This window comes from Trichogramma pretiosum, unplaced genomic scaffold, assembly GCF_000599845.2.
Source record: "Trichogramma pretiosum strain Unisexual culture from Peru unplaced genomic scaffold, Tpre_2.0 scaffold67, whole genome shotgun sequence".
In the NCBI taxonomy this organism is placed as follows: Eukaryota; Metazoa; Arthropoda; class Insecta; order Hymenoptera; family Trichogrammatidae; genus Trichogramma; species Trichogramma pretiosum.
This window is the reverse complement of record NW_019641691.1, coordinates 261294-277576: the sequence shown is the minus strand read 5'-3', so window position 1 is coordinate 277576 and position 16283 is coordinate 261294. Positions and strand designations below refer to the sequence as shown.

Here is a 16283-nt window from a genome sequence, read left to right as displayed (position 1 = left end):
ATGAAAATTCATAATTGTTAACCCTTTTAGAGAGGGTTGAAAACAGCCATTTTCGCGTTTTTTCGAAATTTCAATGTTAAATATCTCGAAAAATATCAATTTTAGAGAAAAAACACAAGAGTACTTTATTGTTTCAAATGACCCCGAAAACCTAAAAAAATTAGTTTTGGGTGGAAAATTTCAAATTTGTGCAATTTGTTTAAAAAAAATTGTTTAAAAAATTTTCCGACCATTTTCGGTTTACCAACATGCAGATTCGGATTCAGACGACCATTTTCCACAAATAACAACGAAAATATTTTATTGGAATATTTTTTCATACGGGGGCGCCCCTGGGGTCTGGACTATTTAATTTATGCACTTCAAATGATTTAAAGATGCATCGACATTAAGAACAACGGGATATCAACAAAATATTGATTCTATCAAAATTTGTCGTATTTTGAGTGTAAATTATGTTGCGTTTAGAGTAGGTGAGTAGGTGAGTAGCTGACCTACTATTTAGTTATGAAGTTTGAGCTCTCTGCATTGATTGTAAATTAAGCTGTATTAATTTTTTTAGACTTCTTATTTCATTAACTGACTCGTTTCACTATCCAGATTTCCAAAAGAATTAATTTGAACGTAATACTCGTTTGCGTAGTAGTATTATCTTAAAAGAGTCATTCGAATGAATCAATTTTTTCTCTATTCAGCATTTTTCGAAAAAGAGTAATTTTCATTTGTTACTGTTTCGTAAAGAGTAATGTGTGCAGATTACTCTTTTAAGTTCTTGCGTTTTAGTGGGAGGTATAATCTTTGCAAATTACTTTTTTTAAAAGAGTATTCTGCATACATTACTCTTCAGAGGTTTAAAAGTTACTCTTTAGGGTTTAGCATGCAAATGATCACAAATGAAACGTATGGAGAATGAGAACACAGCATTGAAGAGCGCTGGAAGAGCGAGGTAGCATCACTAGTGGAAGGGATAAGGTGAAAATCAGAGAGATGAATAAATGTGCATTTGACTACCATGTTCAACATTATAGAGAGTCAGTTAACCGAAGAGTGGCCATTAAATAAAGTCAGCATCTTTTTGGTCTTGCCACAATTGAAACTCGACTAATTTCACCGTTTACCCGCCTTGTCCTATCCTCTTAAGTTCCGTGAATTTCAACACCTCGTTTGAGTTTTCTTTTTAGTATTTCTTTCAATTTTTCATGAATTTGAATAATCGGTTTTCAATTAAATTTTTGGCTTGCTTGAACTTTAATGTTTTTAAATTTTTTCAAAAATTTTTTCAAGACTTTATTTAACATGCATAAATTTTTCAAGATTTTGCTTCTTTCATATTTTGATGTTTTCAGGTAACTAATTTTAAAGAAGTTTCACTTTTGATGGCTGTCAATGAATAGTTAATTGACTTTTCTTTTATTTTATTCGTATTGCACCCGAGTATCAATGTTAAAAAATATTTATGGTACAGCCTTTGACTCTCGAGAATAATTTGTGAGTCAAAGCTCTAATGCATAATTGTATTTCGTGCCTCTTCCTTGATATTACGATGTAGTACCGCCGTCGAAGCCGGTGTCGCCACATGTTTATAGCTATAGGAGAAAAGAAAAGATAAACTCGCGGGAGGTGGCGCGGCCGTTGGTGTATCAGCCTTTCTTCACATTCCTTCGTTTTGTGCCGGTGAAGCCACACACGAAAAAAGTGATCGTCGTAATGTCAAGTAGAAAAAGACGTCGTTCATCATCTTCGGATGAGGAAAATCGCAGGAAACATAAGAAAAAATCTTATAAAAAAAAGAGAAGCCATCATAAAAAGCGTAAGATACACATATATTGTATATTTTATTATGTTTCAGAACATTTCGGCTCGCGCGTGTGTAAGGTGTAATTTGAGGTTAAATAATCTCGAAGAGCATGTGAGCTCAATAAGAATCGAAGGCTAGGCTTTCATTCTTTCAGTTAATAACTATGTTTTATGCTAAAAATTGGCACGGTTAAGAACCGACTACAGGCTAAGAGCCGTGTGCGTACAAGCTAACCTAAAAATGTTGCAAAAATTTCTGCACTACAGGTTACACCTCATCCAGCTCAAGTGAGTCAAGCCCGCGCAGACCAAAGAGGCAGGATGAGAGGTTAGAATCAGACCAGGATTTGGAAACAGATCAAGGCGGTCGAGGGAGTGTTCGCGCTCCACGTCAAAGGAACGTAATCGACACAACAAGAGAAGTCGTAAGTCTGACGACAGCTCGTACGATCGACTACACATACCTACAGGGGCAGTTGGCACGAAGGTGCAAGATAAATCCACAGCAAAGATACCTTTGCCAGACGCCAATAAGGACAATATATCTAAGGATAGCAGTGCTGAGCACACACAGGAGGAACGGCTGGCAGAGAAACCTGGAGATCTACCAGCTCTTGACGAGGGCGTGCTGAAGGTTATTGGCAAACGTTTAACAACTGAAAAATCCTTATCAGCAGCGATTCCCAATGAGATTTGCGTACGGCTGAGAGAAATAAGTGAGGCTGGGCTTCCTGAAGAATAAAAGGAGGAATTACTTACAAAATATCTTCAAGCATCAAATTGCTTGTTTTTGGAAGCGCCGAAACTGAATATGGAGATAAAAACCATTCTGCAGAGCACCATTATGAATCGTTATAATAGGATTTTGTTGAAACAAAGCAAAGTGGCTATATGCCTGGCTGCCTTAACTTCCTTGTTGACAAAATTGCCAATCCAAATGCCCATCCAAAAAAGAACAAGTTGATTCAATACACATAATTCAAACTGTCTCAGAAGCATGTAGAATCCTGGTGGATCTACAAAGAGATGAATCTCTTAGGAGATAATCTTTGATTTTACCTCAATTAAATGCCTCAATAAGAACTATTCTGGACAAGGAAACTGTCATTGACGAATTTTTATTTGGAAGCGAGCTGGAATGTAAGCTACGTTCAGCAAAGATGCGCGAGAAATCAACAAAGGAGCTTTTGCAGAAGCCAAAAGAGGAATCAAAAGAAGATTACAAGCAACATTAAAAAAACATGAATCGCCCGCTTCGAGATTACAACAGACAAGATCGCCTTCGTGCGAAATCATCGCGGAGCGGGCACGGAACGAGATCCAACTACCACCACCAGTCTCGCAATTACACAACAAACAGCTCGAAGCAGGAGATGCGCAAAAAGCGTTAATATATTATATAAGTCATGTCGCTGGTTGACTAAAATTTTTTGTTGATTTTTGGAAAGAGGTTACGTCAAACACCATCGTATTAAAATGGGTACAAGGCTTCGAACTGCCATTTGAACTTCCTATACACCAGAGTAACGTCCCAAAACAAAAGATTTTTTCAGAATCTGAAACTAAACTTTTAAAGAGCCAAATTTCAGAATTGATAATGCGACGCGGTGGCCGCGTCGTGGCCTCATCGATGTTGGCTGCAGCTTTTAGCGCGCCAGAAAGAAGCGTGTAAGGTGAGTATGCATATGCAGACGGGCGTTGATGGTGTGTATATGTGTGCGAATTCGCTGCGGCTTGAAGCGCGCGAGTTTTGCTGGTATGTGTGTGTACGCATGAGCCAGCTGCGACTTGGGCGCGCTGGCAATACATGCTGTGAGTACGAGAGAGAGCGAGCGAGCCGAGCTGCGCCGCGAGGCGCGCCGGCTTGTGCGCAGCGGTTGAGCGCCGATCACGTCGAAGTGAGTCAGGAGTGTCGGTTTGCGAGCTCGGCGGCGCGAGCAGCGGCGAGCAGCAGCGAGCGATCACGAGCGACGAGAGAGCGGTGAGATCGAGCGCGCTGATCGACATCCGAGTCCTAGCAGCTCAAGAGATAACATCTCATCCCACAGCGACGACAGTGAACAAGCGTAAGGGATTGGTATAGTATACCGTGTGTGTGTGTGTGTGTGTGTGTGTTGTACGCTCGAGATTACTCGCGTGATTGTGTTCGGGTTGAGTGTTGATTTGATCAAGGGTCGACCTGGTGCGCTTGTAAGAGCTGCACCATTCTACCCTATGTGTGAAGGATTAGCCGAGTGGCGACGTAATTGTAGGCTAGCGCATGCGCTGGACTTTGTCCTTGCAGCGCGCAGCTGTCGTGGTTAGCTGAGTGGCGAAGCACAAACCACCCAGTTGGTCTTGTGGTCCTCGTCTCCTCGGCGACACCCAGCGCGCTTCACCCGAGCGCAGCGGAGGGACCCGAGTTCGAGAAGCAACGAGCGGGGTCGTAGTGTCGTGTTGAATCGAAAATTTGGTAGTGTTAGTGTACCCTGCACACGGCTTCGGGTAATACTCGGCAGACGAGTAGAAGGCCGTGTGGCAGATGAAAAAGAAAGTTGTCGTAAGATGCGAGCCAGAAAAGGATCAATTTATATTCACTTGTTTCTTGACACCAAAGCCAGATGGCTCAAAGCTATTTATTTTAAATCTTACGGGATTAAACAAATTTCTAAAAGCTCCTCATTTCAAGCTCGAGGACATAAGAACGGCGATGAAATTAATTCAGCCCGGATATTTATATGGCTAAACTTGATTTGAAAGACGCTTATTACGCTATACCGATGCAAAGAGTCACAGGAAATATCTTCGATTTTTCTTTCAAGACAGACTCTATAAGTTTTCTTGTCTTCCTTTCGGCGCGGATTGCGGTCCTTACGTATTTACAAAGTTAATGCGATCGGTTGTCACATTTATGAGAGAGAAGGATATGCTTTCGGTCGTCTACTTGGACGATTTTTTTTTGTTGGGAAAAAATTACGAGGAATGCTTAAAAAATGTAGATTTTACAGTAAATACCCTCCAGTGGCTCGGATTTATAATTAATTTTACAAAAAGTCAATTAATTCCGTCCTTGTTTGTACATTCCTTGGTCTATCAATAGACTCCAAAAGGATGATAATTGAGCTACCAAATGATAAAAAGTTGGCTACTTTGAAATTAAAAAAAAATTTTAGTCAACGCAAAGAATGTACTATTCCAGAATTTTCAGCATTTATCGGTACGCTAAATTTCTGTTGTCAAGCGTCTATTTACGGTTGGAATTACGTGAGAGAATTCGAGAGAGAGAAAATTAAAGCTCTCAAGCGTAATAATAATAATTATGAGGCTAAAATGACAATTAACAAAGAATTAAAGAACGAATTCCAATGGTGGATATCGAAAATTCCAATGCTTGAAAAGCCAATCGATATGCTTGATTTTTCGATTGAAATATTCTCTGACGCATCTCTTTCTGGGTGGGGTGCGCACTGTAAAGACGATAGAGCGCATGGATTTTGGAATCCCGAAGAAAAGAGATGTCATATTAATCTCTCAGAAATCAGAGCTGCATTTCTAGGGCTTCAGTCATTTGCAAGAAATTTAGAAAGTTGTAGCATCCTTTTACGAATCGATAATTCTACCGCAATTTCTTATATTAATAGGATGGGTGGTGCATTCAGTAAAAAATTGAGCTTAGCGACCAAAGAAATTTGGACATGGTGTGAGGAACGAAAGTTATGGATTTTCGCTTCTTACATAAGCTCAACAGACAATGCGATAACAGATTTTGAATCTAGACGTCTAGAACCAGAGACGGAATATGAACTAAACAAAGCGAGCTTCTTACACTTATGCCGCGAATTTGGAGATCCCGAGATAGACCTGTTCACCTCTCTCTCCAACGCAAAGTGCTCACACTACGTGTCATGGAAAAAAGATCCTGACTCGATCGCAGTTGATGCGTTCACAATTAATTGGCAGAAATATTTCTTTGATGCATTTTCTCCTTTCTCTATTATTCTAAGAGTAATACGAAAAATCAAACGTGATAAGGCAACCGGAGTACTTGTTGTTCCAAATTGGCCATCGCAGCCTTGGTACCCCCTTTTTAAAAATATGCTGGTGTCTGACATGATTATTTTGGAGCCAAAACATAAGTTAATACATTCTTCTAGTAAAGAACATCATCCTCTGTGGCAGCAGCTTTCTCTGGCAGCCGGAATCTTGTCCGGCAAGCTTTTGCCTTAAAAGGTATGTCAGATGATGCAATTGACATTGCCTTATCGTCAGTGGCGGATTCTACGATTCGTCAATACAAATGCCTATTGAGAAAATGGTGTTCGTTCTGCCAGGATAAAAACGTCAACAGTTTTGTGCCAAACATGTCAGAGATTCAAAATTTTTTAACGGAGGAAATTAAAAAAGGTGCTTCATATACGACTGTTCATTCGTATAGATCAGCGTTGTCTCTTCTTATCGGGCCTCAAGTTGCGGAAGATCCAGGAGTTAAGTGTATCTGCAAAGGCGCAGCAAGATTACGTCCTCCAAAACCGAAGTATAAAAGCACGTGGGATCCACAGATTGTGCTGACTTTTTTGTCATCGTGGCCACCAAATGAAGATCTCTCTCTTGAAAAGTTATCTTACAAGACTGCTATCTTGCTACTAATGGTCACAGGTCACCGATTGCAAACAATTTCAGAAATAAAGATGGAAGAAATTGACGTTCAGCAGGAGAGAATCGAAATAAGAATCTCATCTGAGATAAAAACTTCAAAACCAGGAAGGTTACAGCCACTCTTAAGATTACCTTTTTTCTCGGATAAAAGGATTTGTCCTGCAGATGCATTAAAGGTATACATGGAAAAAACGAAACAATTAAGAAATGACAAAAATCTCTTCATTTCGTTCAGAAAACCATATGGTTCTGTCAGCTCTCAAACTATAAGTAAGTGGATCAAAGATAAGGTTTTAAATCCAAGCGGCATTAACACAGAAATATACTCTGGATATAGCAAACTTCACGCTTCAACATCAGCTGCAAGGCGCAAGGGCGTAAACGTGGACATCATAAGAGCTACAGCCGGATGGACAAAAAATTCACAAACTTTCACTAAATTCTATAATTTAGAAATCATTGAGAACAAAGATGACTTTGCTCTAGCGGTTTTAAGTTAATTGAAATTTTGTATTTCTTATTGTTTTTTGGTGCGATTAAGCACTTGAGCTCTTATAATATAAGTTTATTACATTTTTATTGTAATGTAAGAGTTAAAATGATGTTAACAATTATCTCTTAGTTGATATTATTTTTCAATACACAAAAAGAAAAAAAAAATTATATAAATTTTTTGCCATTTTTTCTTGTTGGAGAAGCCGTAACTAAGCTTTAACCACTACATCGTGATATCGAGGAAGAGGCACGAAATACAATTTAACGATTAAACAAACTTACCAAGTGAAGTTCAATCGGAATTGTATGAGAGCCTCTTCTGAAGATATCAGTCTCACCCGGAACCCCGTTGAAATTTTTCAACCCATTAATTTAGTTACGGCTAGCTTTGAAGAATGAGAAGAAAGGTTGATACACCAACGGCCGCGCCACCTCCCGCGAGTCTATCTTTTCTTTTCTCCTATAGCTATAAACATGTGGCGACACCGGCCTCGACGTACTGCATCGTGATATCTTCGGAAGAGGCTCTCATACAATTCCGATTGAACTTCACTTGGTAAGTTCGTTTAATCGTTAAATTCATTCGAACGAATGAAAAGAAAAAAAATGCAGATATTTAGAGAGGATAGCAATATCTGGTACCAGGCGCATAGGGCCTCTACACTCCAGGGTAAAAATTCATCGTCCACGTGAAAAGAGGGGGAGAGAGATTTTGAGTTTGAGTTTGAGTTTGAGTTTGTTTATTTGATTGGAAGCCCATGTGAACCCCATGTGGCCCAGATGGTCAATAGTACATAGGTGTATCAACTATTATACATAGTGAGAGTAGGATATAAAAAAGACAAAAAATATTCACAGGGGCCAAAGATCAGAAAAACATTGTTAATTAAAACTAAGGGTAAGATTCTCTTTCTAGGGCCACAGAACCAGTTCGTTTATGAGTGGGGTTGGAATTGGCTTGATGTTTTAATAGAGGCAACGAGTAATCCAGTCGGCCTCGCAAGGCAGAATAAATGGTTGTGAAGAGATGCTCGATAATCGATGGATCTGTTGGTGAGGTCAATTTGAAATGGAAGTGAGTTGATGATGCGCGAATCAGTGATAAAATAGTATATTATGATACGTGTGACTTAAGCAGGCCATTATTGCACGGCACAGTTAGCACCCGATTGAGGGAGTAGAACAAACCGTATATAAGTATACAGCAGTATTCAAACTTGAAATTTCAGAGGAATTTTGTAAAAAGATGTTCCACGTAGAAAAAAACGCTACGGGTACATCGAAAATGTCCGTTTCTCTCATATTCTTCTAACGTCCAAGTTGGCAATTTTCGAGCTGTTTGCAATATAACAAGCTGAATTGTCTTTTTTTCAATTAAGTATAAATGTTGCATCGTGAATTCTATTATTTCATAATCATGATGGAAATGGTTTTGATTTATTCATAAGGTATTAACATTCATAGAATGTTAGGTTAATTTACCTCCAAGAAAGTATATATCACTATTAGTGGCATCTGTCTTTTTTAGTACTATATTTTGCGAAGTATATAATATCGACTGAGCACAGTACGCAACATATAGCGAGTCTGGCTTAGGCATCACCTTTAGTCACGAGTATGTAACATATTTACACGCAATTCTAAATTTGACTGACTTAAAATTCAAGTTTTTATTGGTACATTCATTTCTTTTCGATTTTTTCTGGGCCTTATTCAGGCGGAACAAAGTTTTGAAAAGATTGCTTAAAAATTTTGATCGACGTAATTTCGAAAAGTATATCAGTGCTTGCGATGAGATTTAATAATTAATTGATGAGAATATTAAAAAATGTCTGACCAAGTATTTTTTCTTAAAAATTAAGTGGATTGAATATATATTAACAAGCTTTCTACTCATTGTTAATGATTATAATGATTTGCATAACACTACCATATTAAAAATTATAAGTATAACAATCAAAAATTTCATAACAATGAATAAAAATATTTTCATATCGTGAGCTAATAATTTGAATATTTTTTACAACTATGATGATTAAAATATTTTCCAATAACTATTAATTAAAAATATACTAAATGTAATAATAAAAATCTATATGATACTAAAAAGTTCAATGACCAGTATTTCAATGCTAATATAGAAGTACTAACTTGTGTTTTTGATGTTAGTTGAATAACAGCTTTTCTCAATGCGAGTTTAGTGTCTGAATTTCCCATTGCTTTTGTATATTCATTGATAATCTGTAAAGGGTCAGAAAATTCATTGATACATTATACAGTCATTTAGTCATTGTACTCAGCAAGAAATGATTCAATGCACTGATCATGATAAAAATTAAGTTTTGTTTAATTGAAATGCTAATGGATTAAAAATTAATATTGATGTAAAGAATATTAAATTCAATTAATATCAATAAATTTATGAGACCAGATGGTTAATTTTAATGCATACCTCAGATAAATCTAATATTCTATGAAAACAGCTAATTACTTATGTATGTGTACATACAAATAAATAGTACAGTAAGTAATATCCAGATGCAAATAAATAGTAACCAATATCTACTTGTTTATTATAAATGATTATTTGTAATTTCATCAAAAACTACATAGAATTTAAGTCGTTGATATGAGTTTGTATTAACTTGCAAAGATATGAAAACTAACTGAGCACTTTGATAGCAGCATGCAGCAGTGTTGTTGCATATGTAAAGTGCTATGTACCATAGCCTAGCTCTTCTACACTTTTAGATGTATACAAAAAAATATTTGTGTCCCACGCGTAACGTACGATGAGCCCGTTAAATGAACGTTCTTAACCACTAAGTGAAAATATCAACTCTTTAGTTCATATAATTGAATATAATTGAATCCCAAAGATTAAACAATGTCCTCTAACTTTTTACGCAAAGTTAAAATTGAATTAATGTTCGTTAAAAAATTATCAACAGTTTGCGAGAGTGTTAAAATAATTAAGTCTGAAAAAATACTCAGTTACGAAGATGCTTCAAATAAAAGAAAAATAAATTGTTGTAATAATAGTTTAAAAATTGTTTTTCTTGGCTTGCCTGGCGTAGGTAAAAGTAGTATTATCAACAAAATAATTGGCAGACCGGTTAGTATATATATAATAATATTCAATATTTATACAAATATAATTCGATTCTGATAATTAATTCTGATTCAAGAATACAATTTTAGATGAATGAAAAAAATTTTTATGCACAAAATCCAAATATTCAAACAACCATATATTAAATTTAAATAAAGTTTATTTTAAACTTCTTAACCCCTGAAATGTATTATAAGTAGACGTTTTAATTTTTTTAAGATATTCAAGGCCTATTACTAGTCTTTTTATGAATTTAAAAAAAAAATAAAGATTACAGTTTGAATTCAGTTGAATAGAACAAAACATTCAAATAAAAACAATAAATCTCTGCTTTTTCTGTAAATTTTTTTTCTTATTTCATGTTGCTAAATTATTGTTAAGCAATTTAAAAGTGCCAAATAGATATTAAAAAAGCTCGTTAAATATTTTCATCATCATGCTATAATAATGAGATATAAAGCAAGTTTCAAGTTAATGTAACTTGCTTGATATCTCAATAAATTAATATTTGTGTTTAGATTCACAATAATATTTTAGTCAACATTTTTTATATAAATAGAACACTCTTCAACTGTACGATTTGTCATGAAAGTTAGTCAATTGGACATTTGATTTGTCTCTTGTTATTTGAACAATTTTTCCCATATCATTGAAAATTAATTTCAACTTTTTAGTATATGTGTATACTTCTATAATTGTATAATTTAGTATATTTTGATAATTTAGTATAGTTGCTTGTAGAAAAATATACTAAGAGTTAAATGATTATACCTTTGATTGCACTAAAAATCTAAAATGTTCTAACAATTTTGAAAGTAGCTGATGTGGCACAACTGGTTCCCTGAATGTTATACATAACAAAATTTAAATTAAAACCTATTAATTTTCAGTTAATACAAAGAAAATATTTTTTTGAAAAAGCTTTTCATAAGCTTGTAGTACAAATAAATCAGTACACTAAAGAAAAGCTTGTGAAAGTGGATATTATGTGAGCTATTAATTTTAATTCAACAATTGGTCCATAAATTATCATTATATTGAAATATGTAATTTTAGTAAAACATTTTGATGTCTTAATCAATGGTGATAAATATTGAGTAATAGCCTCGTTAAAAAAAACAATTGTATAGATATTTACATACGTTGAGTTTGTTTAGTTAGAATATAGGCAGAGTTAACCCCTCCAAATACTGGGTATAAATCACCAAGTCCTTGAAAGCCCCAAGAATTCGGTGGGTAGTTCTATATGAGCAATATGCTCATATCTTTCAATGAAAATATTGAATAAATTCTTAAGCGAGTTCTTAAAAAGAGCTTATATAAAACATCATGGAAAGGATCTAACTTATGATTATCAACAAAATAAGTTTTTACAAAACTACTTATTAGTCCAGTCAATAGGAAAGAAACCAATTAATTAATGCATTATTTACTTCCAGGTAACAAGTTTATAGGTTTTCCTTATCTCAATTTTAACATTAAGTAGTCTTCTTCCGGATTTGAGATAAGCAGTCATAAGAAGTGGTTTAAAGATGTTGAAAACCATATTTATTTTTCTGCAGGTTTTCTACTATATTTTAGTGATTCAAATATCGTTTGAATTATCTTCAAACAAAAGTTTTGAAGAATTCAAAAACCTTTTATTGTTAATTTTTTTTCATTTCAATTATTATTAACAACATTGATCATTTTTTTATTTTTATAATTTTTGAATAAACAATTTCGAATCAATACCCTATTTTTGTTTTCTAATCAGACTTTTTTTTCTTGAATTAGACTTAATTTTTCTTTTAGAACGTTCCGTCAATCTGATGCATCAGATTTCGATATAGATCTAACAACAACTTCCTCAGGAATTTCCAGTATTTCCGGGTTGCAATGGGTTGACGAAACACTTAATAATACATTAAAAACTTACCACCTTTTGCACTGTGCTAAGTTCACATTTATGCCCTCTTTTCCGAGTTATAAGTTTCACTTTTTGCGCAGCGAGTGTGATAAGAGCGACGCGGTGCCAAAATGTGTGACTTATGCCACAAAAAGCGTGCCATAAATGTGAACTTATGCCACACAGTGCTATAAAATTGCATATTATATACGTGTCATAATAGTACTTCATAGAGCACTGTGTGGCATAAGTTCACATTCATGGCACGCTTTTCTGTGGCATAAGTCGCACATTCTGGCACCGCTGCTTTCGCATCGCACTCGCATACGCTCGTGCGCTAACTTCACTACGCCGTGCCAAAAAGTGTTACTTATGGCACTTGTATCGTAAAGTACTATCATGCAACGGGTGTGGATATAAGCTTTGTCACCATTGAAGAATCACAATTTAAATTTAATCAGCGGTGATCACGATTATCAGAGTATCTCACGGAATTTTTAAAGCGATTTCGAACCACTCCTTAAAAATAAACATAATTCATTTTCTTACAGAACATGAGCCATTTTATACTCGAAAACTATTGATTTTAGGGAAAAAATGCAAAACCAAAAGTTTGAAAAGTGGTTTCGAAATTCCATAAAAATCATCTGAGATACTTTGATATTTGTGGTCACTCCTGATCATGTTTAAGGAGGCTGTAGCGAAAATGAAAAAAACTTTAGATCGAAGTGAAATTTTAGCCAATAATAGTTTATGAAATTACAAAATTTTTGGTAAAAAAAATTTGGGGTTTCCATGCAAACTTGGGAAATAATGAAATTCAAAGTTTTGGCCATTTAACATTGAATCAAATTGGAAGTGGCAGTTTTTAGTGTACTGTGAGCTTAAATCACTTTAGAAGTTAATGAAATTAATATATGTTACAGGAAATTTTATTTGCTTTCGAATGATATAATTATAAATGGGTCTTTCCATGCAAATAAAAAAGATATTAAGAGTCCAACACATTTCCCCTATGTTCTGCCATGCTAACGCTGTGCGCCACGTAACGCATTTAGCCTTGCGCATATAGCGTTTTAATGCAGAACCACCTTGCATCGCTACAGCCTCCTTAAATCGTGATTCTCTGGCAGTAACACGGCTAAAAATACGAGAAATTGATTTTTTGCAAAAATGTTTACGTTTTTTTTGTTTGAATAGCTTTAACTGTTTTATTACGCAAAATTTTGAGCTCAGTTTCTGAAAGGGCATTAAATTTTACATTGAAATAGATGTGTGCGAAATGTTTTTGAGGCCTGAAACTACGGTACAAATCTCTTCCAAAGCTAACAGAAAAAATCAAGCCTTTTCGTCGTTAATGGGTTCATGCGCGCGCAACATGCTGAAAGGTGCTAATACCTTTTTAAATTTTTAGATCGGTCTATTCTCTTTCGATGCCGATTTTTTTTATCAAAATCATAAAAACTGTGGGGTAGAGGGGCGAGGGGGAGGGAGTCCAGAGAGTAATTTTTACGATTTCAACATCTGGTTTGCCTGTTAGAAATAACGATATTTTCTTGAAACTTTATTAGAAAAAAACGAATAAATCGGGACTAACATTATAACTTGTCAGCCACCAGCACATTAAATGTAGCATAGGCATGTTTGCTTAAGATTTTAGCTAGACCGATTTTCGAAAAATGACTCTATGGGGCCCATTGTTTTTTTGCTCTGAATAACTGTACAAAATTTCATTTCATTTCGTTAAGTAATTTTTTCGTAAAATAATATCAAAATTACGATCCTTAGTCAAAAAAATCAAAAAATTGGATGATGATTTCCAGAAAAATTGGGTAGAATTATTTAGAATAAAAATGCGGAGGGCTCCACGGGGTATATCAATTTTAAATTTTCAGGGACAGATCGGTAACAGTCAGGGCTATGGCATCATCTTACAAAGAACTTTTTTTGTGGCCGTTTACCTGATTTTAAAAAATTAGATATTTCATTTGATTTTGTTTGATAATTTTATTTTTATGTTTCAGATGTGCTGTCAGTCTTCCGAAATTCTCACTGTACAAAATAATTTTTCTAGTATTTCACGAAATGAAGACACAAAACTTACATTTTTGGATATACCAGGATCAATGTACAAAACAAAATTAAATAATAAATTAAAGTTAAAATCCTCATTGAATGAAATTGACGATGCAGTTCATAATTCCGATATAGTGGCAGTTGTGCTAGATGTCATGAATGTTCAGTGGGAAAAAGTATTAAATTTGAGAACCAACATTTTTGGGAATCATTTAGAATATAAATTGAATCCAATTCTTATTCTAAATAAAATCGATATGCTTAGCAATAAATCAAATATACTTAACTTGATATCAAAAGTGAAATTAAATAAAAATATGTTTCAAGTAAATGATATTTTTATTGTATCGGCTTCAAATGGCGATGGAGTAGAGGATCTAAAGGTAATACTTATAAGGTGAAATATGTAAGAAATAATGATGCATACTCTCTTTTAAATTTCAGAATTACTTCTTAGATGTCGCGGAATCAAAAAACTCGTTTCATGATTCTGGTCAAGTTTCTAATCCAAAACCCAAATTAATTATTCAACAAACAGTCAAGTCAATATTTTTTAAAAACTTCAAAAATGAACTGCCTTATTTACTGAATATATATATAGATTATTTAAAGTTTAACGATGATGATAGTATTGACATAATTGTAAATGTAGAATGTCCATCTATTCGCATTGGTCGATTAATTGTAGGTAGAAAAGGAAATAGAATAAAGTCAATTGCTAGAGAAACCGAGCAACTATTAAGTTCAATATTCCAAATGACTGTGAGATCAAAGATTGCCGTGTTATTAAAAGAAGACTCAAAATGACCAGAACGCACTTTGTGCTGTACTGAATACATAATAAATTCTTATCATAATTCAAATAGCTAATCACTGTACAATATTCTTTGTTTTTTATGAAAATATTTTATAAAAATTTATGACACTATTTGTTTATCGTTCATAATGAAGATGATGGTAATAAATAAAATTAATTACAATTTGTTTACTTCATGTGTACATTTAATAACAATCCACTTAGATAAGATGGCATAAAAAAATCGCTGCCAATTTATTGGCAAGGAGCTTCATCTAAAGATGGTTTTTACTTATTGTCTAAAATTATAAAATAGTACTTTACGATACAATTGCCATAAGTAACACTTTTTGGCACGGCGTAGTTTAGGGCTCGAGCGCAGCGAGGGTCCTAATAGCTGGGCCGAAAAGTGTCCCCATGACACGAGTATCGTACAACATTTTATAGCATTGTGATAAGTTCACATTTATGCCCCCTTTTCCGAGTCATGAGTCGCACTTTCTGGTACCGCGAAGTGAGGTTAGCGCACGAGCGTATGCGAGTGCGATGCGAACGCAGCGGTGCCAGAATGTGCGACTTATGCCACAGAAAAGCGTGCCATGAATGTGAACTTATGCCACACAGTGCTATAAAAATTTAATTTTTTTCTGCCTTGCAATTGAGTAAGTTACGGTCTCAAGACCCCAAAAAAAATTTTTTTGAAAATTTTTTTAAAAACTTTTTTGAAAAAGTAAAAAAGATAAAAAAAAGACAGTAGAAAAGTGTGTCAAGTACTTATTCAATTTATCAATCATTAAATTAATTTGGAAATGTTAAATCATATGATAATCCGAAAAAAAAATTTTTTTTTAATTTTCTTTTTTAAATGTTTTTTCTCCGTGAATCGAAAAAAATGTTCACGGGCTTCATCGTTGATACATTTGGCAATAACTGCCATTAAATTCAACACGATTCACCGTACCATTTTCTAGATAATGCCCTACACACACATACAGACACATACACACACTTACGTAACGGCCTCCTTGGTTCAGTGGGTATAGTTTTTGCCTACTGATACAAGGATGTGCCGTAGGGCGTGGGTTCGATTCCTACTGGGCAAATTGTCGAAAGCCGTTTTTTCGCCTGGTGTGGTCGAACCCGGGCCCGAAGTGGAGCGGGTACCACTCAAAAAAGAAGACCCGGGCTGTGTCATCAGCCTCCGAAGCGGTAAAAAAACCCCGATTACTGTGCGAGCTGGAAACGAAGAGGATAACCATTCATAGGAGCCCGAGGCGAGGACTCACAAAGCTGGCGATGGATGCAGGACGGGGAGCACAACCATCAAAAACATTATGCTGTTACATGCCAAATTTACCGAAAAAGCAAAAAAATGCATTTCCCCATGCGATTTTTTGGAAAACTCGTACAGCAGTCCGTGAGAGCGGCAACTGACTGCACACCTTCTCGCGCGTATCATTGATAAAAATCATTTCCGATATTAT

General features: G+C 35.1%; 2 protein-coding genes across 3 annotated transcripts in view; one reads left to right on the top strand and one right to left on the bottom strand.

Annotated features, from left to right (window-relative positions):
* Window positions 1–9472, bottom strand: part of LOC106657841 (protein HID1) — an 84646-nt gene extending 75174 nt beyond the window's left edge. For both annotated transcript variants that reach the window (XM_014379524.2, XM_014379523.1), the window contains exons 1-2: window positions 9380–9472; window positions 9079–9168 (exon numbers count right to left, since the gene is read on the bottom strand). In XM_014379524.2, the coding sequence (XP_014235010.1) occupies window positions 9079–9144 (66 nt within the window). In that variant the 5' untranslated portion in view covers window positions 9145–9168; window positions 9380–9472. The remainder of the gene's footprint in view (window positions 1–9078; window positions 9169–9379) is intronic.
* A 242-nt stretch (window positions 9473–9714) lies between these two features.
* On the top strand, window positions 9715–14991 carry LOC106657842 (GTPase Era). The gene is made up of 3 exons (XM_014379525.2): window positions 9715–10042; window positions 13952–14386; window positions 14448–14991. The coding sequence occupies exons 1-3, from the start codon at window positions 9815–9817 to the stop codon at window positions 14808–14810; spliced, it is 1026 nt and encodes a 341-aa protein (XP_014235011.1). The 5' UTR covers window positions 9715–9814; the 3' UTR covers window positions 14811–14991.
* The last annotated feature ends 1292 nt before the right edge of the window (window positions 14992–16283 follow it).

What these genes read in the sequence shown, in the direction of transcription:
- LOC106657842 (XM_014379525.2), top strand. Translation starts at nt 9,815, where the DNA reads ATGTCCTCTAACTTTTTACGCAAAGTTAAAATTGAATTAATGTTCGTT. An exon ending in ACAAAATAATTGGCAGACCG is followed by an intron (nt 10,043 to 13,951) that starts GTTAGTATATAT and finishes TTTATGTTTCAG; the next exon opens with ATGTGCTGTCAGTCTTCCGA. An exon ending in ATGGAGTAGAGGATCTAAAG is followed by an intron (nt 14,387 to 14,447) that starts GTAATACTTATA and finishes TTTAAATTTCAG; the next exon opens with AATTACTTCTTAGATGTCGC.